This window comes from Bos taurus, chromosome 18 (assembly GCF_002263795.3).
Source record: "Bos taurus isolate L1 Dominette 01449 registration number 42190680 breed Hereford chromosome 18, ARS-UCD2.0, whole genome shotgun sequence".
Classification (NCBI taxonomy): domain Eukaryota; kingdom Metazoa; phylum Chordata; class Mammalia; order Artiodactyla; family Bovidae; genus Bos; species Bos taurus.
Window position 1 is genome coordinate 11,109,630 of NC_037345.1, and position 22,004 is coordinate 11,131,633.

A 22,004-nucleotide genomic window follows, 5' to 3' on the forward strand; every position below is an offset into this window, starting at 1 on the left:
TTCACTGGTGAATCCCAGCAAGCACTTAAGGGATTTTTAAAACTGTTTTTATTTCCAAGCACACTAAAAAATTACGGAAGCTTTAGGGCAAAGCTAAGTGAGACGAGGTGCATCGACTGAGAGTAAAATGAAAAATGTGGAAACGGCGACCTGTGTGAGCGTGACCTCGGTGCTGAGTCACGTGTCTCAGGCGCTGAAGCTGAGCACGGAAACATGCCTACAGCCCACCAAGAACCGGCCACTGGACAGACTGCTGGACAACGTCAGTTGGTGACTTTATTTCTTAAAAAAGTTACATTGAAAGAAGAGGTTGAAAAGTCAAGTATACTTGATTTGCACATATTTGCCAAGTCTCACAGGATTCAACCACTTCGATAATTTTTATTGATAACCAGGATATACATATTAAAAGCCTCACACTGAAGCTCAGTACACACATCCAACCCCAATGACAGATGTGCAAATGAGTGTGCAGAACAATCTCGGGAACTCCTGTCTCCTGTTTGTCCTCGGCTGTGTCTCAGCCCCCCCGACCCTCCTTTTCTGCAGTGACCAAGCCACCTCGCCTCCACCCTGCAGCCCGTGCCCCTCGGCTCCGTCTGTTGTCAGGGTAGGCCCTCTGTGGTTCTGCGCCAGCCCTGATCAGGATAGAGGATGGGTTAATTCAAACAAAAGCAAAATGGCTCATGGGTGAGCAGAGAGGCGTGGAGACCAGGCGGGAGACGCCCACTCTTCTCAGCGTGGAAGGGGGCTCGGGACCCCAGACTGTGTCAGAGATGGTGGAATCCCATAAAACATGGACAGACCAGGCAAGTTTAAGGCGAATCCCCAGGGTGGGGAGCTGTTTGCTTTCTGGCATAATTTTAAGCTCTGCACCAAGGGTCCTATTTTATCACTTGTGACATGGGTAGAGAAACAAACAAAATGATACCCAAAAAAGGTACAAATTTAAAAAATCAAACCAGTTGTTGCCATCCTGAATACTGTCTGCAGGCCAGGTCCACAGGGCTCCTGCCTCCAGGTCCCCTCCCCTTTTCAGGGCCTCACCCACCTCCCGCAGGGTCAGCTGCGCAAGCCTGGGGCCACAGAGGGGCCGGGACGCGCCGCTGATCCAGCTGGAACCACACAGTGCGGTTCCAAAGCCCTGTCAACACACTCCAGATTGTTAAAATAAACTGAAAACAGGAAGGAGGGCAACAGAGGACCACACAGGAATGACTGTTCTTTGGATCTTGATACTCTCCAGTATGCAATACATTCATGTAAACCCCACGGGAGGGGACCCCGCACAGCTCGCCCCTCTTCCCTGAAACATTGGTTTCTAAAAAATAGCTTGTTTGCAGCACACCCCCATGATACGTCGCCTGAACAACACGGCCCACTTTAAAACACACGTGCACGCACACACACTGACACGCGAGGACTTGCTCATGGGGTTAGGGCCCACCGGCCCCAGGCCAGGAGTGAGCGTACGGCCCTGCTGCTCCGTAGCCCCCACGGGCTCCTGCGTCCAGACCCCTCCTGGACCGAGGGGGCCTGAAGAGTCCCAGGGCCACCGACCGTGGCGTTCTGTCCACTGGACTGGCTTTTCTTCATGACTGAGGCAAGCAGCTCAGCACGTAGGATTCCAACAACCCATGTGACGGCCCACACAGCTTCCTAGAAAATGCTGAGCGTGCTGACAGACTCCTGACTGCAGGGAGGGAACATCTGGCTTCTCCATGCGGCCACATCCCTCCATTACTGGACAGTGACGTCACTCGTGGGGAACCTGCCGTCTGTGACTGTGAACGTGTGAAGCCCCGCTCGCTGCAGGCCGCTGGGCCACTCGCCCTTGGGGTCACAGGGGAGCTGTTGATACCCTTTCCAACCCCAGATAAATTAAGTCCGTGGACAAGTTTTGGAGTGACGAGAGGGCCTCACACTGAGAACTCTGGGGCCCCTTTCCTGGGTCTTGTCTGCAGTCGCCTGAACCGGAAGCCGACGAAGGGGTTCATCCAGAGCAGCGAGGGGGGGCCTCCGAAGACGGACTTCATCCCTTCCCACCGCAGCCGCCGCTCCCACGTTGGCTTCTCGCTCTTCAGCCTCTCGATCTCCTGGGAGGAAGAAAAGCAAGTGGGCGGCAGCACTGGGAAAACCCTGGGCAGGTATGAGCAGGAAGGGCAGGTGCGTGGTCGCCACGGGGGAGGCACCACCCGAACCACACGTCCTGGTGCCGGTCCTGCGGGCCCCTGTGCACATGGCCGGGCTGCAGCTGCCGGCCAGACCACGTCAGACACGGCTGGGCAGCGGCCTCCAGGCGGGTGCAAAGCTCAGGCAGCCCCAGGGCCGCGAAGGGGGCCGGTCCTCCAGTCCAGGCACCAATCTTCTTTCTGGGTCTTACAAATACGTGTCAAGTGCCTGCTCGAGGCCTTCAGCTGAAAGGCATGAAGGCGATCCAGTCCCTGCGACTCACTCAGCTGCCGAGGGCAGGGTCTTCGAGAAATGGGGCGTTTGCTGGCTCCACCTGCCTGGCTCTGTTGACTTTCAAATCAAAGGGACCTTTGAGCCCCGAGCTGTGCCCGGAGAGAGGGACACAGGCAGTGATGCTGTCATGGTCCACCGGGGCACCCCGCCCACCCCCTGGGGAACACCGGGCCTTGCGCCCACTGCCCACCCACGCCTGTGCACTGAGGCCAGAAACACCCAGCGGAGGAGGGGCGTACCGTCTCGTCATTGCATATGGAGTGGATCTGGGTGCCGAACATCACCGCGGTGAAAGTGAAAAACAGCAGACCCTCAAGGCACAGGAAGATTAGCAGGATGACAGTGACGGGAGGGGAGAAGTCACTGCACTCTGCGAATGAGAGGGGCGTGTGACGGCACGGCGGAGCACCCCCAGCGTCCCAAGCCTCAGGCGCGGGTCCAGCTCGCGGAAGGGCCCCTCTGCGCCACTGTCCACAGAGAAGTGAGCTCGTTTCATTCACAGGCGCACCTGCTGTCCACCCGGGGCAGAGGGCGGCCTACCAGGCCAGCATTCACACCACCACGGCCTGGTCAGCAGATCTGAAATACCCCGTAATTTCCCCAGGTTTCTGTTGAGACTGTATTCGTGTACAGAACTGTGTATTAAAACACAACTGAAGCCAGGAAAGATGGGAGTTGCCTGTGCCTACACTTGTGAGCAGGACGCACACACGAGTCCATGCTGCATGGCTCGTCCTGCCTCATCCGATGGCCCTGAATGATGCCTGCCCAGTGGCCAGAGCACACACCAGGCCTGAGGGGACAATACGAATTTTGACCCAGTCTCAAAGGTCTGCAGGATACAAATGGAACTGAGGATTTCCTCTGAAACCGGAGGCCCCTTCCTCCCTCTCCACCCACCGCGGCACGAGCAAGAGAAGCCACCCCCCCAGGCCTACCTGTCCACTGTCCTCGGACGCAGGCGATGAACTGCAGCCCGCAGAGGACCAGCGCGTGCACGGATGCCAGAGCGATGTACATCTGCAGGGAGACACTGGTCAGCACGGTGCCAGGACCCCTGCGTCCACTGCTGCGTCTCAGGCGCAGTGAGGGTGTGCGAGGTGGGCAGTAGCAGTGAGGGGAGCAGGTGACATGCCTCCCTGGGGTCACTCGGGACCAAGGACCGTAATCTCGCAGACTAATCGACCACAGGGAAACACGTTTTAGTGACAACGGTGGGTCAAGGTATCCAGGAGAGAGTTAAGTCACAGCGAACACCTGGAGCAACGGGCAACCCACACTCACTGCTGGGTGCCTCCCCACCAGCAACAACACAGTTGTAATCTGAACCCCAGAGAAGGGACTGCAGGTCTGATGTCAGAATAAACGTACCCTCGCTCCAGGTAAGACAGTATATAAAGAATTAAGACTCAACACAAGTCACTACAGGAGTAGTATCTTTACTCACAGTGAAGAGCACAAAAAATCTCTGATTCTTTTCTCCGACACAGTTGTTCACCCACGGGCAGTGATGGTCCATTTTCCGAATACATCTTTTGCAAATGCTGAAAAGCAGAAGTTAGCTTTTCACTATTCTGTGCTGAGGAAACCCCACCCATTGAAAACAGCTCTGCTAAGAGGTCACCCGGGAGATCCTGCCCCAGGGAAGGTGGGTGCTCAGGATGTCCTTTCAAAGTGGCCCTGGCGGGGGGTTGCTCAGGCTGCCCTAAGGATGGGGGTCCCTCCAGTGGTGGGTATTCAGGCTGCCTGGAAACGGGTTCTCTGCTGTCAGCGGTGGGCGCTCAGGCCCCCCCCCCCCGCCCCCCGCGCCTGCAGTGGTGGGCGCGCTCAGGCCCCCCTCCCCCCGCCCCGGGGCCCGCGCCCCCCCGGGCGGAGCCGCCGTGCCTGCAGTGGTGGGCGCGCTCAGGCTTGATGCAGCAGCACTTGGGGCACTTGTAGATCACCTCTCCGGGCTTCAGCTGCAGGCTCTCCATGTACTCTTTAGTAGCGTTTCCTTTGGGTACCGCCCCCTACGGTTTAATGACAATGTATTTTAGCTGGGAGGAAGGAAGTTTTAGAAAGAAAAAAACCCCAGTAAATTTAGGAATTAGACTTAGGTGTTATTTATAATGCTGTCCTTGCCACTTATATCACTGTGAAAAACAGCTATTACTCATAGGACCAGAAGTTTTGTTTTCATGAAAATTAAACAAGCTATAAAATGAACTCAAATAGCACATTATCCTTCATAATTTGGCGAGTCACCTGGATTTTTCCAACTTCATGCAGGACACACCAGAGGCTGGCTGTGTTTGCTCAGCCACTCCCCCTCCACCCTGGGCAGCCAGCTCTGCCCACACTCCTGGGCAGGGTGTCCCTGATAAGCACCCACAGGTTTCCTATCAGCTGCACAGGGGGTGGCTGAACAAAACAGTCTGAAAAAGGACTTTATCTCGTGTTTTAAAGTTACATAATGAATGCTTCCCTGCAGACCTATCACAGACGAGCCTGGGGAGTGTGGCCCTGGGCCCCTGGCCCCCAGGTGTCCGGCCCCAGGGGTGGGAGTGGCAGCGGGGCTCTCACAGGGCATCCACGCGAGCCCCCAGCACGGGGAGCTGCAGAGGGCCTGTGTGTTGGGTGGCCATGGGCCACAGGCTGCAGGGCGGAGGGTCTGCTCTCTGGGCAGTGGACACAGGCAGTGAAGATCATGTCTGGGAGACCATTCTGGACGCCATGGCTGTGTGGACTGGGAACAAGCCTGGGTCTTGTTTCTGTGCCCCATGGGGCTTGTCCTTCACACAGAAATACGTTTCTGGAGAAGAAGCCCCACTAGGGAGGGGAGAGCAGGCGTGTGGGGACAGGAAGGGTGGGGGAGACGGCAGGGCACCGCCGTCAGCAGGAGTAAAGACAGTCAGAGAAAGCTGCCGGGGACGCAGGGGCCGAGCCCAGCTCTGCGCGGCTGGGCCGACACCACATCTGCAAAGCCCAGCACGCGCATGTGAAGACCGAGGACCACTGGGCTCCAAGGTGCCCAGGAGCCGGGCAGACCGCCCTATCGCCGGAAGGAAGTGATAGGGGGAGGGTCCCAGGTCCCGTAAGAAGAAAGGGACCAGGTTTAGGAGCGCCGCACTGTAGTTCTCACGGACACGCACTCGCTGCCCTACAGTAAGCGAGCGACCCCCACCCCCCACCCACTTAAGAGCACTCCTACGTGCTCAGAGGACAGATGTGCAACCCGAGGGGGGGACACATCAGGCGACACGTGGTGACCAGACGGCGAGGAAATGAACGCATTTTCTGGTCCTTTTTGCGGCTCAGAGCCCTGGGCAGCTGCCTTGGTCCCCCTTGGGGCTGCCCGATGACTCCCCCAGGTCCCTGCAACTGGTGACCTACGCTCCTCACCCCACCAAAGAAACCTCCTGGATACCTGAGGCACGTTCCTCAAGCTCACGTTCGTATTCCAGCCATTTGCAGGGCATGTTTTTCTGTCGCTATGTCCCCAGAACCATGGCCCCAGCCCTGCGTCCTACCCCAGTGCAGCCTGGGCGCTCCCCGGGGCACAGCCCTCCTGACAGCTTCCCTGCAGCCTCTCCTGGCGCCCGACCTCTAACCTGTGCTCCCTGAATAGACCCCAGTAGCACTTCCATCTGGGTGCTGTGTGTGCTCCAGAGATGCTACAGACCAGGCCGCTAGCCTGTGCCCAAGAACTTGAACCCCAAGGCCACGGAGTGTGAGGCCCTCCAGCCACAGCTGCTGGTGTCTCCCCAGCCCAGACTGGCAGGAAAGCCCTGCGAGGGCGGGCACTCACGGGGTCGGTGAGCATGGTCCGCAGGTGAGACGACAGGGCGAGCACCGCCAGGCAGTTGAAGACCACCCCGTTGACCACGGAGTACCAGAAGTCCTTGGAGGGCAGCAGCATGACGAACGTGACCACGAAGTCTGCGTACACAACCAGTAGCCAGGTCAGCACGGCGCAGATCATGCCACAGCCGTCGCGGATGAACCACACTCTGTCGGCCGCGTCGGCCTCGGCGGGAGAGGAGGCCGCGGAGTCGTAGCTGTCATTCTCGGTCAGCAGAGGGTGGTGTTCGACGTCCCGCAGCCGGTGTCCTGAGGATGGCATGGTTTCCCTGTGGGAAGGGGCGAGGGGACACACAGTCACCGAGGCTGCCCAGCCACGCCTCAGCAGGACGACGCAGGGCGAGGGCCAGGCTCCGAGCCCGAGGGGACAAGGCCTGGGCAGCCCCACTGCCCGTGTGGGTCAGCGGCAGAGAGGCTGGCGAACAGGTGACTCCTGCTGCTGGCGTCCACGCTGGCCCCCGACGCGGCTCAGGGCTCTCGCCCGATGGTTCTCCTCTCGCTCTGCATGGGCTCTCCCTTTCCCTGCATCCTAACTCTTTGACGGTGGGTGAGCATGCTTCCAAGGCAGGCTCCCATTTAATCTCCATCTTTCCTTTATGCTGTTCCTAGAATGCCCTTCCTCTCTCTTTCTTTCGACAGTTTCCCTCACTCACTGGCCTGTTCTTTTGACAACCCTCCCCCGTTAACTGGGAAATTCCCTGAGAGATGAGAACATGTAGGGTCAGAGACTAAAGACAAACTTGTACTTTTCCTCGTAAGCATTCTGCTGCTGCTTTACCCCATAACCTCCTCTCATCTCACTTAAACCAGATGCAACAGCGTGAAGCTGGTCCCTCTCTCAGATCTGCTGAGTGGCCTGGTGATCTCCACGCAGCTTCCTAGTGGGTCATACCAGTCCACCAAGGCTGAGAAAGCCCTCTGGCCAGACTGCCTCTGCTGCATGGCTGCTCCTCAGGCAGGACGCAGGCTGTGAGAAGTGGCACCTGGGTGCTGGGCAGGGTGCTGGGCAGGGCGCAGGGCCGTGCGTCCGGAGATGGAGGAGCCTTCTGTCAGAGCCCGGTTGTCTGCTCCAGAAACAGGGGCACCGAAGGCAGCTCTGACTGTGAGGAAGCGCGCGCACACCAACTCAGGGGAGCCGGAGGGGAGCGCGCACACCAACTCAGGGGAGCCGGAGGGGAGCGCGCACACACCAACTCAGGGGAGCCGGAGGGGAGCGCGCACACCAACTCAGGGGAGCCGGAGGGGAGCGCGCACGCCAACTCAGGGGAGCCGGAGGGGTGGGCTGGGATCATCACAGAAGCACGTTAGGGTCCTGCTGTGTGCCTCAGAGCCAGGTGTGTAGAACCCACCCATCAGATAGTCTGATAGCCCACAGTTACTTCAAGATTTTCAAGAAAGCAGTCCACGAATGTGGGGGGCTGGGCTGCACACACTGGGCTCTCTGTGACCAAGCGCAGGCGCCTTCTGCTGAGTCACAGCACCTACGCCGCATCAGTGCAGGAAAGGAGGGGAGGAAGTGAAGAAACTGCTCCCTCACGCTCACTCAGCTACAGGCACTGGGAACGTGACAGCAAACGGTGCAGCACTGGCGCCGCGACCCAGGGCGAGGGCGCGGCCTCACTCTACACCGTCTTCCGCGGGATGCTCTGTATTCAGGTTGCCTGAGAGAGACCCGAAAGCAGTGTGCTGACCGATAGTCAAGCAGATGTCACATCGTCGGTTTTCTACTTCCATGGCTAGTTTAATGGGATTTTGTTTACAGCCCTGAACCTGTTTCTCCTCGTGTTAAATCGAGCCTCGCTTCCCAGAACACCAGGAGCAACACTGCAGATCTCCGTTGTTTAAGGGACAGCCATCCAAGCAAAACCTTTCCAGTCATGTAGACAGGAGACCTACCCTCGTCTTGTGCTGCTAAGTCACTTCAGTCGTGTCCGACTCTGTGCGACCCCATAGATGGCAGCCCACCAGGCTCCCCCGTCCCTGGGATGCTCCAGGCAAGAACACTGGAGTGGGCTGCCATTTCCTTCTCCAATGCATGAAAGTGAAAAGTGAAAGGGAAGTCGCTCAGTCATGTCTGACTCTTCGCGACCCCATGGACTGCAGCCTACCAGGCTCCTCCGTCCATGGGATTTTCCAGGCAAGAGTACTGGAGTGGGATGCCACTGCCTTCTCCCCCTCGTCTTGTAACTCCTGCTAATAATCAGGATCTTGCTCCGGGACACACTCTCCTCTTAAGAGTAGGTGGTCAGCAAACCACTGACAGGAGGTGACCATTAACCATCAACAGGGTACAAGTTAGTGTGAGCAATTAGAGAGGAAACAGTGATTATATACCTAAGGAGACACTTACCTCACAAATTATTACTAGACATTACTTGAACATCTTGTGCCTTTTCTTCAGGATCTTAAGGTGCATACTGTCCTATGTGACAGGATCTGAAAGATAAAATCTAATTAGAAAAGTTGCTTGTTCTGGCATTCAGAACTATCTTTAACTATGAAATCATGACTCCTGTAGGTTTTCATTACTAGTAAATTGACAGAATCCTGAAAATTATAAACCTGTCCATTTTATCCCCCTGTTACTTTAGCCCCCGTTTTAAATAAAACCTGTAAGCCAAAATCCCTTGAGAAAGAGCCCTGGGGATAATCCAGACCAAATCTAGTCAACCTGCATTTCAACAGGTCACCGTTTTACCAGGCACAGCCAAGGAACTGCAGCGAAGACCGGAGTGAGAGGTGAGGGGTGCACCAGGGCCCCGGGGGAGGGGGCACAGTGCGCGAGGGGCAGGTGGGGCGCGAGGAGCATCCTGGGGGTGTCTCCCACTGGGCACCGGCAGGTGGGCGAGGAGACACAGCCTTCTGGGAAGCACTCGTCTGGCCCGAGAAGAAAAGCCGGCTGACAGCACGAGGTAGGGGCGTTCCCCCAGAGAGGCCAGACTGCTGCCAGGCTTCCCCAGGAGCAGGGCCGCCAGAGGACGGCTGACCACAGGCACGGCCCCTGCCACGCGGCCTGGCAGGTCTCGGGCTTAAATGTGAGCGAACAGCCGACAGTCAGATACTTTGGAGGAAGCCCCAGCCAGGTCTCATGAGAGACAGAGCCCCAGAAAGAAGCCAGAGGGAAACAGGAGTTGAGAGCAGGTACAATGCACAGGGAGGACAACCAAAGAAATACGAGACTGCGTTTGTGAGACAAAGAGGAGCGTTCTGAGGACCCCTACTTACTGAAAAATAGAAATATGATAGGATTTTAAATTCTTAAAAACAGGATTGGGAGAGAGAGTGGGAAGCCTCCCAGAAAGGAGAACTAAACAGAAAAGAGCCAAGGAAAATAGGAGTTTGAGATTAACAGATACACGCTACCGTATAGAAACTAGACAAGCAACGAGGACCTGCTTTATAGCACAGGGAGCTGCATTTGACACCTTTTAAGAATGATAATGGCAAAGAATCTGGAAAAGAATGCACACATGCGCACGCATACATATACATATAATAACTGACTCGCTTTGCTGTACACCTGCAACTGACACAGAACTGTAGATCAACTAAAAAACAAACTGGAAAAAAAAAAGAAAGACCACAGGAGAGAACAGGAATCAGAGGACCAACTTCCAAACAACGGGATGTCTGGCGAACGCAGCCTCCAACCAAGGCGTCCTTCCCTAGCACGGCTCTACCGCTGCACCCGCCCCGGCGCCTCAGGGCCGGTCCACTCCGTGTGCATCCAGTGTCCTACCAACGAAACACCGCTCTGCTGGGCAAACCCTCGGCTGGTGTCTGCTGTCTGAAACCAAGACAACAGAGGTGCCAGAGGGCTGGCGAGGAGGACGGTGAGGCGACGGGGCACTGGTGGGACTGGGGACCAGGCAGGCTAAGCTCCCCTGGTGGTCTCCACGGGACGGGCTCTGAGCCCCCAGGAACCGGGGGCTGCTCGCCGCTTCCTGGACACACGTGCCCCCTTCTGCTGCGCCGGCTCTGAGGTCAGGCTCCCCTGCTCGCCCTCCACGCTGAGCTGGACAACCTCCTGCCCACGGCCAGCGCTGGCCCGCACACCAAGGTTCTCTGGTGCACCTGTGACCGAGTCCCTTCAGAACTCTTTTAGTAACAAATGCGGCCGTGAACCACAAGCTGCTTAAACTAAAGTAGGTGACTTTCTTTTTGAAAACTGCATTTATGTTATAATTTTAAGTCTTTATTTCTCGCTGGGCTGGGTCTTCATCGCTGTGCAGGTTTTCTCTGGTTGCAGAGAGCAGGGCGTACTCTCCAGTTGGGGTGCGTGGGATTGCCATTGCTGCCGCTTCTCTAGTTGCGGGACAAGGGCTCTACTGCATGTGGGCCTCGGCAGTTGCGGCTCCCCAGCTCCAGAGCACAGGCTCAGGAGTGGTGGTGCTCGGGCTTAGCTGCTGCACGGCATGAGGGACCTTCCCAGATCAGGGATCGAACCCATGTCTCCTGCATTGGCAGGCGGATTCTTTAACCACTGAGTCACCAGGGAAGCCCAGAGGTGACTTTTAAAATATGGCATTTACGTATAGTAACTTTATTCAAATGTCTATGCAGTAGCCAGCAACTTTAAATGCTGAATAACATGCTGAACCAGTAATGCCTAATTATGCTTAATAATATTTTCCACTTTTCATTCACATTCATTCTGAGGATCTTCAAATGAGCTTATGTTAGCACTGTTTTAAAAGAAAACTGACTCTGCAAAACACAGGTCAACGTATCCCAGGCCTCGGGCTTAAGCAGAATCTCTACAATGAGGCCAAATCCCCAGTTACTTTCATAAATTTTAAAAAGTAACCAACACAGCAACCACTTTGGACAGTGGTCTGGCACTTTCTCCGAGTTGAACCAACATCCGCCCTGTGACTCAGAAATTCCACTTCTAGGCATTCACCTCAAGGTGAATGGGACCCGGGCTTCCCAGGTGGCTCAGCGGTAAAGAATCCGCCTGCCAATGCAGGAGATGCCGGTTTGATTCCTGGTTCAGGACAATCCCCTGGAGAAGAAAATGGCAACCCACTCCAGTATTCTTGCCTGGGAAATCCCAGAGAGAGAGGAGCCTGGTGGGCCACAGTCCATGGGTTTGCAGAGTCGGACACAACTGAGTGGCTGAGCATACACGCACGAGTGTGAACACAAAACACGTACAGAACTGTTCACAGCCGCTGCACAGGCGCTCCGTTCACCTTACCCACCAAACCAGAAAACCCAAATCCCTCACCAGGAGATGAACAAGCAAACCATGGTTATTCATACAACTCATTCTAGAAAACAGGGCGAGGTTAGATACATGCAACAATGTGGCTAAGTGAGAGAAGCCAGACACAGAAGAATGCATTCAGTAGGAGTCAATCTCCACGGCCCTCTAACCAAGCCAAGCTAATGTACTCTGAAAGAACGCAGTATGGGGAAGGACGGAGACCCCAAGGCAGCTTTCTGATCTGACGCAAAGTCCCCTACGTGGACAGGGCAGCAGGCCACACAGACACCCGCGGTGTCAGGACAAAACTCAACAAACTGTTAAAGGACAGTAAGGGGCTTCCCTGGTGGTCCAGTGGCTAGGATGCCACTCCTAAGATAGGGGGCCCGGGGTCAGTCCCTGGTCAGGGAACTAGATCCTGCATGCCGCATCGAAGACTCAGCACAGCCGAATACATGTTTTAAAATAAAAAAGTATACACTTAAAATTGTCTGTTTCATTTTACATGAATTATTCCTCAACTAAAAAATGAAGAGACAAATGCCCAGCATAGGTGCCTGTGCAGGTGTGAAGGGTGTGGAAACAGCGCGTTCTAGGCGCTCTCCCTGCAGACACCGCCTTCTGAGCCAGGCCCTGTCTCATTTTACCCTTAACAGTATCTGTGGGCAGGTGTCTTGTTAATCTCTTCCCCTAATGTTTTCTCATGCCTATAAACGGGAAACGCGTCTCATAAGCAAACTGAAAACAAGTAAGCAAAACACATCAGTATTCTTTGGTGATCGGTTGCTACTGCGGGAACAGGAATGTCTACCCTAGAGTCTGGTGTTCATGTTTACATTAACGCGCTGCTTTTACACTCAGCATTGTTCTACTCCTCAGACACCCACTGCTGACCTATAAACAAGAGCAGTAAGCAAATCTCTGCCTTGGGCACAGATGCGGCGCCCGAGATCTGCAGCATTCAGACGTGGGGGTGGGCCCCCAAGATGCGGACTCCACGCAAGGCCCGCAGGATGCTCGACCACAGACAGGTCCCCGGCCCACAAGGGCTCACACACCAGAAATGGGAACCAGCCTGCTAAGTGGTGTCTCGGTGTTTCCCCCCAGTGACAGGCAGAGGGTGATGACGCAAAGAGCTGACAACAGCTCATCCTGTCCAGAGAACAGAAAGATGTCCACTAGGAAGGCAATGGTGCAAGAGGCGGGGAGGCAGGAAAGGGAACCCACGGGCTGCAGCACCACCACCCCCCCCCACCCCCAGTGTAAGGGAGGCAGGGAAGGAGGCTGGGGCTGCCTGTGAAGCACCCAAAGGCCAGGCTAGGGCATCTGGAATTCCACACTTTGTTCTGCTGCAAAGGGAAACACTGGGGCTTTGGTAAACAGATGTTTTAGAGCCATCTCTGACAAAGTATGACTGGATGGAAGGAGGAAGGCAAGCAACCAGGAGGGACTGCCAGGACCCAGAGCAGGGCCAGGAGGGAGCAGATGGGGCCAGGCACACGATGGCTGGAGCAGTCAGCACACACAGGCCTGGAGGGTGGGCTCGGGAGCCAGGTGGGCCTGAGGCTGGCTCAGCAGGGGCACGTGTGTGTGTGACTTATCCTCTTTAATGATCCGCCCTGGCACATTTTCCATCATTTGGTCTAAAATTCATCCTCTGGATTTCCTGTTATTTTCTCAACTTACTGTGATGTAAGAGAAATAATTATGACCAAAAAATAAGCTTCCAGGGAGAATTTTAAGAACTCCAAGGAGGTGCCGAAACTGGGGATAACGGGAAGATGTCACACGTGGCCCCGCAAATGGGCTGCTCCGAGGCAGGGGAGGCGTAGGAGAAGGGCAGCACGCCTGCAGCCCGGTGTAAGTGAAGCGGCACAGGCCCGGGTGAGGCGGGGACACGACAGACACGGCTGCTCGCTGAAGCTGGTGAGGAGGGGAGCGTGCAGATCACCCGGCCCCGTGCATTCACCGCAACTGCCATTATGCTCTTACTGTTCTTCCCACCCATTTGCAATCATGAAAGATTTAGTTTGGGCTTTCAAACCAGACCAATAATATATGCCATATGAACCGCTATTTTCTTCTCAAATTACTGAAGCTGAAGAACGGAATATTAACGTTTGAGGGAAAAAAAACAACGGACCGAAGCCAAGTCTCAGAGGTATGCTGCCACATCAGCCATCCTGTGAACAGTAAACTCACGCAACCTCTCTCGGAAGGCCTCTCATACTAAAACAAAAGAGGACAAACCGAGAAAACCGAGGGAGCCAAGGCTCTCGGTGGAGGGGGGGGCGACTCTGGCTCCCTCCCTTCCCTGCCAGCCACTCCCAGACTCCCGGCAGGCCCTTCTCCACAGACGCCTCAGCGTTGGGGTGCTCAGGCGGGGTCTTGGGGTTTCCTCGTTGGCTGTGTGCTCTCCAGATGATCTCCAAGAGCTCACTTCCGTGAAGTTAGAGAAGACGCATGTGGGAAACCCGCAAACGAAGAATGTGCTGTTGAGTGTCTCTGACTGGTTACTCAACAAGACCACAGTCAGGTCAAAGCAGAAACCCCTCCACCCACCAGACTGTTGGGATCCCACCTTGTCATCTTGATAAACGGCACCTGCCCCACCATCTAGTTGCCAAAGTCAAAAATCAGGACACACCCTTCACTTCACTTTCCTCCCCCAGCTCCCCACACTTCACCCATGAGCAGGTCCTGTGGGCTTGACTTTCAAAACTTGCCTAGATGTGAGCCACCTTCCACCAGCCTGCCTAGCCCGATCAAGGCTCAGGAGCCGTCACTTGGGCTGCATGATCCAGCACTGTTATATACTCGTGGCCTCTGCGCACCCCCCAACCTACTCCCTGGCCCCTAACCCATTCCCCAATCAGCATCTGGAGCCAGTTTTAACAGAGATAAGTCAGACCCTACCACTCCTGGGTCTATCAAAACCAGCCAGCGGCTGCCTCTACAGTTAGAACAAAACCCCCAGGCCTCCCGTGTGGCTGCACAGCCTTACCACCTGGGGCCTGTGGACCTCACCTCTCACCTCCCTTCCACCCCGGCTGTCTTGTTCAGCTGTTATCACCTCAATGGAATGTTCTACTCATACCCCCGGCACACCCTGAACTCTGCAAATACCTGTTGAGTGAGATGAGAAAGCAAAAATGAAGCCCACAGAAACATGAAAGGAATAGGGAAAAGGGTCAAAAGTGGGAGCCTGGGGTGGGGTCAGAAGGTGGGCGGGGTGCGGGTAATGTGGACAACTTAGGAAGTGGGGGGGCAGAGGGAGAGACCCCCAGTAGCAGGGTTTATTCTGGGTGTGTCACCAGGAGTGCATAGGCTGCATGAAGCAGCCTCGAAGCCACATGGACAAAATACCAAAGCTCCCACCTTTATCCCCATACCACAGCCACAGCCTGTCAGTCAAGTGGGGGTCTGTTTAAGAAAAAAAAAAACTTCGGAGTTTTGACTCCAAAGCCCATGTTCTTCCATTAAAACACACAGCCTCCCAGAGCACTTGGTTTTAGAAAATACATTCTGTAACAGAGTGAGTTTTGGAAATACAGAACGCTAAGAATTAAAAGCATTTCAACCAAGATAACGCTGTAAAAGCCTGTCTCAAGAGAAGCTGGAAGCCTCTCTGTCCTGACTGCTCCTGCTAATTACCGGGGCTGCACACGCTCTGTGCCCTCTCCCACAACGACCTAAACCGCCGGCCTAACAGAGCAGGCCTCTCCTCCCATTAACTGATGATGCTCCCTGCACACCCAAGATTTACTATGCACCTTTCCCCTCGAGACCCAAGTCCTCCTCCCGAGACCCAAGTCCTCCTCCCCGTCACTCCTCCTAGGAGCTGCTGACACTTCCGTTACCGCTCGGCCCTTTCCCTGCCCACCTTCCCACAACCCAGGCTTAGGCTCCCTCACCTTTGGCTGTCCCTCTGCAGAATCCTAACCGACACAGGGGCCAAACCTTGGGGCCATGGCATTCAGGGCTCCACTGACTCTGGCTCCCGGGCCTCTCCCAGCTCTTCGCCCAGCCCTCCTGCTGTTTCCCTGCTGTGTCCATGGACCCCCCCACCCCCGGCCCCGTGCTTCTGCTCCTGCTGTCTCCTCCGTGTAGAAGACTCCCACTCTGCCCAGCAAGATCATTCATTCATCAAACATTTACCAAGCACCCAAGACACATAAAACACTGCAGGATAACAAAGTTGTTTTCAAAAGTATGAGGTGCTGTACCAATATACGGCATTATGGCTCCATGAGGAGTCTGGATTTTATCAGACAATTAATAAAATTCTACTGGTGCTTTTTCAAGAATGCAATCAAGCAGTAATCGAGACAAGAACATGTCTATAGACAGAGGCAAAGAAGTGGGTGAAAGAGAAAAAAAATCAGAGGCAAGTGACTGATGAAATGCCATCCCAGAACAGGCACAGCAAAGTACAGACACATGAAACTGTTCCCTCTCGACTTCGTAGCTGGCCAGCTCTGCAGGTGGCTCTCTTGTTCGGTGCTAAGCTGAAGGGTCACACACAAGTTGTTAACGTGACACTGGCTTTGGGGACAAAAGGGAGCAAGAGTAAGTGTTTGGGAATCTGTATTTCATGCTCTGCTCTAGTGTTTGATTTTTTTTTTTTAACAAGTATGTATTAATTTTATAATTAAACCATTACTTTGGGGAATTCACTGGCGGTTCAGTGGTTAGGACTGTGCTTTCACTGCTTAGAGCATGGGTTCAATTCCTGATTCAGGGAACTACGTTCTCACAAGCCTCATGGTGTGGCCAAAAAATTAAATAAAATATTACTTTAAAGAAACATACCCCCCAAAAAGACACTGATGCTGGCAAAGATTGAAGGCGGGAGAAGGGGACGACAGAGGATGAGCTGGTAAGATATCATCACAGACTCAATGGACATGAGTTTGAGTAGGCTCCAGGAGTTGGTGACGGACAGGGAAGCCCGAGTGCTGCAGTCCATGGGGCTGCAAAGAGTCAGACACGACTGAGCGACTGAACTGACTGACCCCCAAAAAGCTGCTTCAAGAAAACTATCCTTAGAGCTGTTCAGCATGGTCTGGAGCAGGGAAGGTCTGGAATCGTCAGGAAAACTACTACTCAATTCATCCCAAGCATTAACTTCATATGTGAACTTACTGTTTGGTCCAGTTCCTCAAATTAACGAAGATGATATTACTATGTCACCAAAGGGTCCAAGCCTGCAGGGAACAGTTTCAGTAAAAGTGGAAAGACATGTCCAGACGTTTGACTGGCTCAAGACAGTTCTTATACAGAGTTCCTTTCAGTACTTTCTCTCTCACTGAGGTCATTCTAGTCATGCCAGTATTTCCCAATTTACTCACTGTAATCAAGGCAGGCTCTGAGTCACTGGTTTAAAAAAAAAAACACAAAACTTCTGTATACATGTCTACTCACTTGACTTTGACATGAGATGTGTGCACAGAGTTCCAGCTGTTGTTTTATGAATTCTTTAGCAAATTACCTTCATTTAGTCTCATTCTCCTCCACCTCACAACTCAAAAGTCAACCTACCAGCTTCACTCCGGAAAGTACACAATCCAAAGTGTCCATCACTCCGACCCTTACATTTTTACCAGAGTGTTCAAGAGATGTGATTTACCATGTGTGTTCCATCCCATTTTTCAAATACCCCCAGAGACTTTCTCTTTAATCAAGTATCCCAACTTCTGCTAAGTCACTTCAGTTGTGTCCGACTCTGTGCAACCCCACAGACGGGAGCCCATCAGGCTCCCCTGTCCCTGGGATTCTCCAGGCAATAACACTGGAGTGGGTTGCCATTTCCTTCTCTAATGCATGAAAGTGAAAAGTCAAAGTGAAGTCGCTCAATCGTGTCCGACCCTCAGTGACCCCATGGACTGCAGCCTTCCAGGCTCCTCCATCCATGGGATTTTCCAGGCAAGAGTACTGGAGTGGGGTGCCATTGCCTTCTCCGATCCCAACTTACTAACAAGCAAATTTAACAAGGTGACTTTTAAAAGTTGCCTTCAGTTTCATAAAAGTTGTAAGACAGTATCAAAAAACTAGGTCTGATTTTGAAAAAAATTAAAGTTATAAAAGTATCAGAAGATTCAATTCACCGTCTTTGAGGTGAATAGTCTAAGAAGGAATATATGTTGACCAAGATTTCTAGACCCTCGAGCAAGGGGCCCGAGACTGGCGGACCGGGTTATAGCTTTCTAGACCGAGATTTGAGACAGTAGCAGTAAAACAGATAAATCTATGTGCATTAAGTAAAAATGCTAAGCAGACTACAAATGTTAAACACTGTAGCACTGATTGGACTGCACTTTACAGGACCTGGTCAGCCAAAGAAGCTACAGAGCAGCTATATGGACAGTTTTTACACTCACAAAACCAGTTACCCACAAGCCAATAAAGTGTCTGCATCCAACAGCGAAGAGAGATTTAGTTCCAGCAGCAATGACTCCTCAGGAGAGATGATTCTGGCTGCAGCAAGATTCAACATTGCCCTGAAGGCTGACCTGACTGTCCCAGATGGCCTGGTAGGTAACCCCCGAAAAGATCCTGGGCAGAGAAAGAGAAGAGGAGGGAGCTGGGCAAAGAACAAGAAAAGCTAAAAACGTATAAAGGAGTGAAGAACCGGCGCATTTGAGAAGCCATAGGCGATGTTTAAGAAAGCCCATTGTAATGCTTACCCATAAACTACTCTTTACAGCTTACAAAGGGTTTATAGCTACTGTGTCTTCAGGCCCTAACAACAACCCCCTTATTAGCTATCAAAAGGAGGGAACTGTGCCTGGGAGAGCTGAGTGTCACGCCCAAGGTCAGGCAACAAGCTGGGGCTGCAATTCGGGCCCTACCCCGAGAGGTGCACCAAGGAGTGACAAGGAGACACCTGGCAGAGGAAGGAGTCAAGCGCCGGCACAGAGGTGCCCCCGAGAGGCGCTCGGGAAGGTCGCAGGTGCGGCGCGGCGCGGTGGAGCAGGACGGAGCAAGGGGCCCGAGACTGGCGGACGGGGGGCCCCGGAGCGGCCGGGAGAGCCAGGTGCCAGCAGCCCGCCCGACCCGGCCCGCCGCGCTCACCCGAGGCCCGGGCGGGGTCGCCCGGCGCTGCGGCTCCTCCCGATCGGCGGCGACGGCGGCGGCGGCGGCGACTGCAGCGGCCGAGGCAGGGACGCATCATGCGGCCGCGCTCATGGCCGGGCCACGGCGGGCCCCGCGGCTCGGCCCGGTCCCGCCGGGCCGGTCGGAGGGGGTCGGCCGCCCAGGGGTACACGAGACCAGGAGGCCGGCCCGGGAAGCGCGGAGGCTCGGCTCCCGGAAGTGAACCGCGCGGGTCGGCGGCGCCGCGCTTGCGCAGATCCGGCCGCGCCGCGGCGGGGCGGGGGCGGGGTTTCTGTGACTCTGGGACCGCGGGTCCTAAAAACTGGCTGTTCCCAGGGAAAGGTAGCCCTCCTTAGTCTCAAGGTCCGCTTTCTAAAATAGAGCGACCCGTGCAAGCTGAAGTCTGGGGAAGAGAAAGGATGGGGGTTACGGGCTGCCACAGGCTTTCGGACCCGCCTGTCCAGGGGCCCGCGGCGGCGCGGGTGAAGCCAGCGAGAGGTGCGAGCTGTGCGTGCGGCGCGCGGGGATGAGAAATCCGATCACGGGTTAGTGGAGAAGCGCCAGGGGGACGCCTGGGCCGGAAAACGCGTTGGGGGAAGGGGAAGCGCCGCTGTATGCGTGATTCCCGATTAACGGCCTCTAGGCGGCGTGGACACTACAGCGTCCCAGCGACCCCTTCCAGACGCTGAGTCCTAAGTTTGTCGAAGGTAGAAACGTGGTTAGCTTTGTGTGTGTGGTGGTTGGCGGAGGTGGGCGGGGGGCGCGGGGGACGGGTATTTCCTATACTGGGAACAATTTCCTCAGGGCTGGGGAGTAGGCGCTCAGTTAGTGTTTGTTGTTAAATTCTTTAAGTACCCACTAACTTGTAAGATTGATAAAAACTCATTGAGGATGAAGGATAGAAATCTCACTGTCTGCAAGCCACTTTCTCACAGTTTACCATTCTTGCTCCCAGATATGCTTATATAGCTAAGCTTTTGGAAGTAAAAGGTGCATTAGTCACTGAATTCCAACTTTTGAAAGTTTAAGATTTTTGTTACTGTGCCTGTGCATTTAATATGGTGCTATACATTCCTTGTGGCTCAGCTGGTAAAGAATCCGCCTGCAATGCAGGAGACCTGGGTTCGATCTCTGGGTTGGGAAGATCCCCTGGAGAAGGTCAGAGCTACCCACTCCAGTATTCCGGCCTGGAGAATTCCATGGACTGTATAGTCCATGGGGTCGCAAAGAGTCGGACACGACTAAGCGACTTTCACTTTCATACATTCAGTCAGTCCTCATTGAGTCTCCTGTGCTTATTCACTCAGTTGTATCCGACTCTGTGACCCTTTGGACTGTCAACCCTCTGTCAATGGGGTTTTTCGGGCAAGGATACTGGAGTGGGTTGCCATTTCCTCCTCCAGGGATCTTTCTGACCCAGGGATTGAACCAGAGTCTTTTGTGTCTTTTGTATTGCAGGCAGATTCTTTACCGATGAGATATCAGGGAAGCCCTCCTAATCTCCTGGCTTATTTATTTCCACAAGGAAGAAAAGAGAGGTAGGCTTCCAATCTGTGGGCAATTCCTTTTGTATAGGCTGAAAGAAAGGATGACTGTCTTTGGATAATGTCGAGACTGCAAGTGGCTGCTATGCTTAAGATACACTTGCTATGAACAACGTTAAAAGATATCTTCTTTTATATTAAAGAAATTAAAAGACGCTTACTCCTTGGAAGGAAAGTTATGACCAACCTAGATAGCATGTTCAAAAGCAGAGACATTACTTTGCCAACAAAGGTTCGTCTAGTCAAGGCTATGGTTTTTACTGTGGTCATGTATGGATGTGAGAGTTGGACTGTGAAGAAGGCTGAGCGCTGAAGAATTGATGCTTTTGAACTGTGGTGTTGGAGAAGACTCTTGAGAGTCCCTTGACTGCAAGGAGATCCAACCAGTCCATTCTGAAGGAGATCAGCCCTGGGATTTCTTTGGAAGGAATGACGCTAAAGCTGAAACTCCAGTACTTTGGCCACCTCATGCGAAGAGTTGACTCATTGGAGAAGACTGATGCTGGGAGGGATTGGGGGCAGGAGGAGAAGGGGACGACAGAGGATGAGATGGCTGGATGGCATCACTGACTCGATGGACGTGAGTCTGAGTGAACTCCGGGAGTTGGTGATGGACAAGGAGGCCTGGCGTGCTGTGATTCATGGGGTTGCAAAGAGTCGGACACGACTGAGTGAGTGATCTGATCTGATCTGATGGTTGATTTACAATATAGTTTCAGGTATACAGCCCAGTGATTGAATTATACATATATGTGTATATGTTCTTTTTCAGACTCTTTCCCCTTATAGGTTATTACAAAATATTGAGTATAGTTCCTTGTCCTATACAGTATGTCCTTGTTGGTTATTTGTTTTATATATAGCAGTGTGTATATGTTAATCCCAACCTAATTTATCCTTCCCCACAGAAGTATCTTTAAAAAAAAGTTAATAAACACAACAAAACAGATCTGAGAAATTTTGGAAGTTAAATCATGACTCTCATACAAATATGCCAAAGATTTATGTCTCATACACATGTCAAAGATTTAACTCACTAATTTATGAGGGGAAAAGTAGGTACGATGAATGATAAAAGTGGTTCAAAGATGAATCCAAAAGACAGGTACATGTAGGCAGTCAGGAATGCTGCCAGTGGTTAAGACTCTGCATCCCAATGCAGGGGCCACAAGTTCAGTCCCTGGTTGGGGAACTAAGATCCCACATCCCAGTGTGGCCCAAAAATTAAAATAAAAAAGTATTTGCTTAATTGAACCAAATCAAAACTGGCTTCTATAGTAGGGAAGTCAGTTGATCTTCTGCCAGACAAGGTTCATTTAAATGTCAGATATCAGTGGGCAGGAATTGTTACCAAGCAGGTCAGCTGGACTTGCATGGAGATCTCTTGTCTTTTTCCTGAAACTGGTGCTGAGAGTGGAATCACACAAGCTATATTCAATAGCCAAAGAATGGAAAGGGGGAACCTAGTTTGCAAATCAGCTCTCAACCCAAATCTGGTGGAGCCACCAAATATATTAGAAGGTCAAGGTTAAAAGGAAGGAATTGGCAGGAGGGGAAAGAATATTCATGACTTACTGGAGAACTGGGGTGTGGTTTGGACCCAGAACTGTTGCGCCTCTCCTTTGCAGTGCTTTATGGGCTTTTTCAGTTGCTGTCCTGGCAGTTGTCAGCTGTCCTGGCGCTGATGAGTGTGTCATTTAGCCTGTGCTAATATATTACAGTGAGCTGATAATGAGACTCAAGGTCCACTGGAAGCCACATCTTCCCCACTCTTTGGCCTAGTTTGTTCTCATCAGTTCTTGTTACTTTTTCTCTTTGCATCTTCCTCCTGAAACTTGCATGCTTGTGGG

The 22,004-nt window shown here is 53.3% G+C and overlaps 2 protein-coding genes across 5 annotated transcripts in view; one reads left to right on the plus strand and one right to left on the minus strand.

The window, feature by feature from the left end:
* Positions 1-254: 254 nt before the first annotated feature.
* Positions 255-18,840, minus strand: ZDHHC7 (zinc finger DHHC-type palmitoyltransferase 7). Of its 3 annotated transcripts, none has more exons than XM_002694749.7 (8): positions 18,590-18,840; positions 8,657-8,742; positions 6,254-6,575; positions 4,351-4,475; positions 3,914-4,010; positions 3,405-3,486; positions 2,706-2,836; positions 255-2,096 (listed from the first exon to the last, which is right to left on the minus strand). In XM_002694749.7, the coding sequence occupies exons 3-8, from the start codon at positions 6,566-6,568 to the stop codon at positions 1,920-1,922; spliced, it is 927 nt and encodes a 308-aa protein (XP_002694795.1). In that variant the 5' UTR covers positions 6,569-6,575; positions 8,657-8,742; positions 18,590-18,840; the 3' UTR covers positions 255-1,919. The 3 variants fall into 3 exon arrangements, with proteins under 3 accessions (XP_002694795.1, XP_010812697.1, XP_015331181.1); XM_010814395.4 differs by lacking the exon at positions 18,590-18,840 and adding an exon at positions 17,912-18,525; XM_015475695.3 differs by lacking the exon at positions 18,590-18,840 and adding an exon at positions 16,661-17,879.
* Positions 18,841-18,896: 56 nt separating this feature from the next.
* The window catches only part of KIAA0513, a 60,505-nt gene continuing 57,397 nt past the window's right edge, over positions 18,897-22,004 (plus strand). The window contains exon 1 of one of the 2 annotated variants that reach the window (XM_024978897.1): positions 18,897-19,155. The gene's annotated coding sequence lies outside the window, so the exon portion shown is untranslated. The remainder of the gene's footprint in view (positions 19,156-22,004) is intronic. The other variant, XM_024978899.2, reaches the window with a different exon arrangement.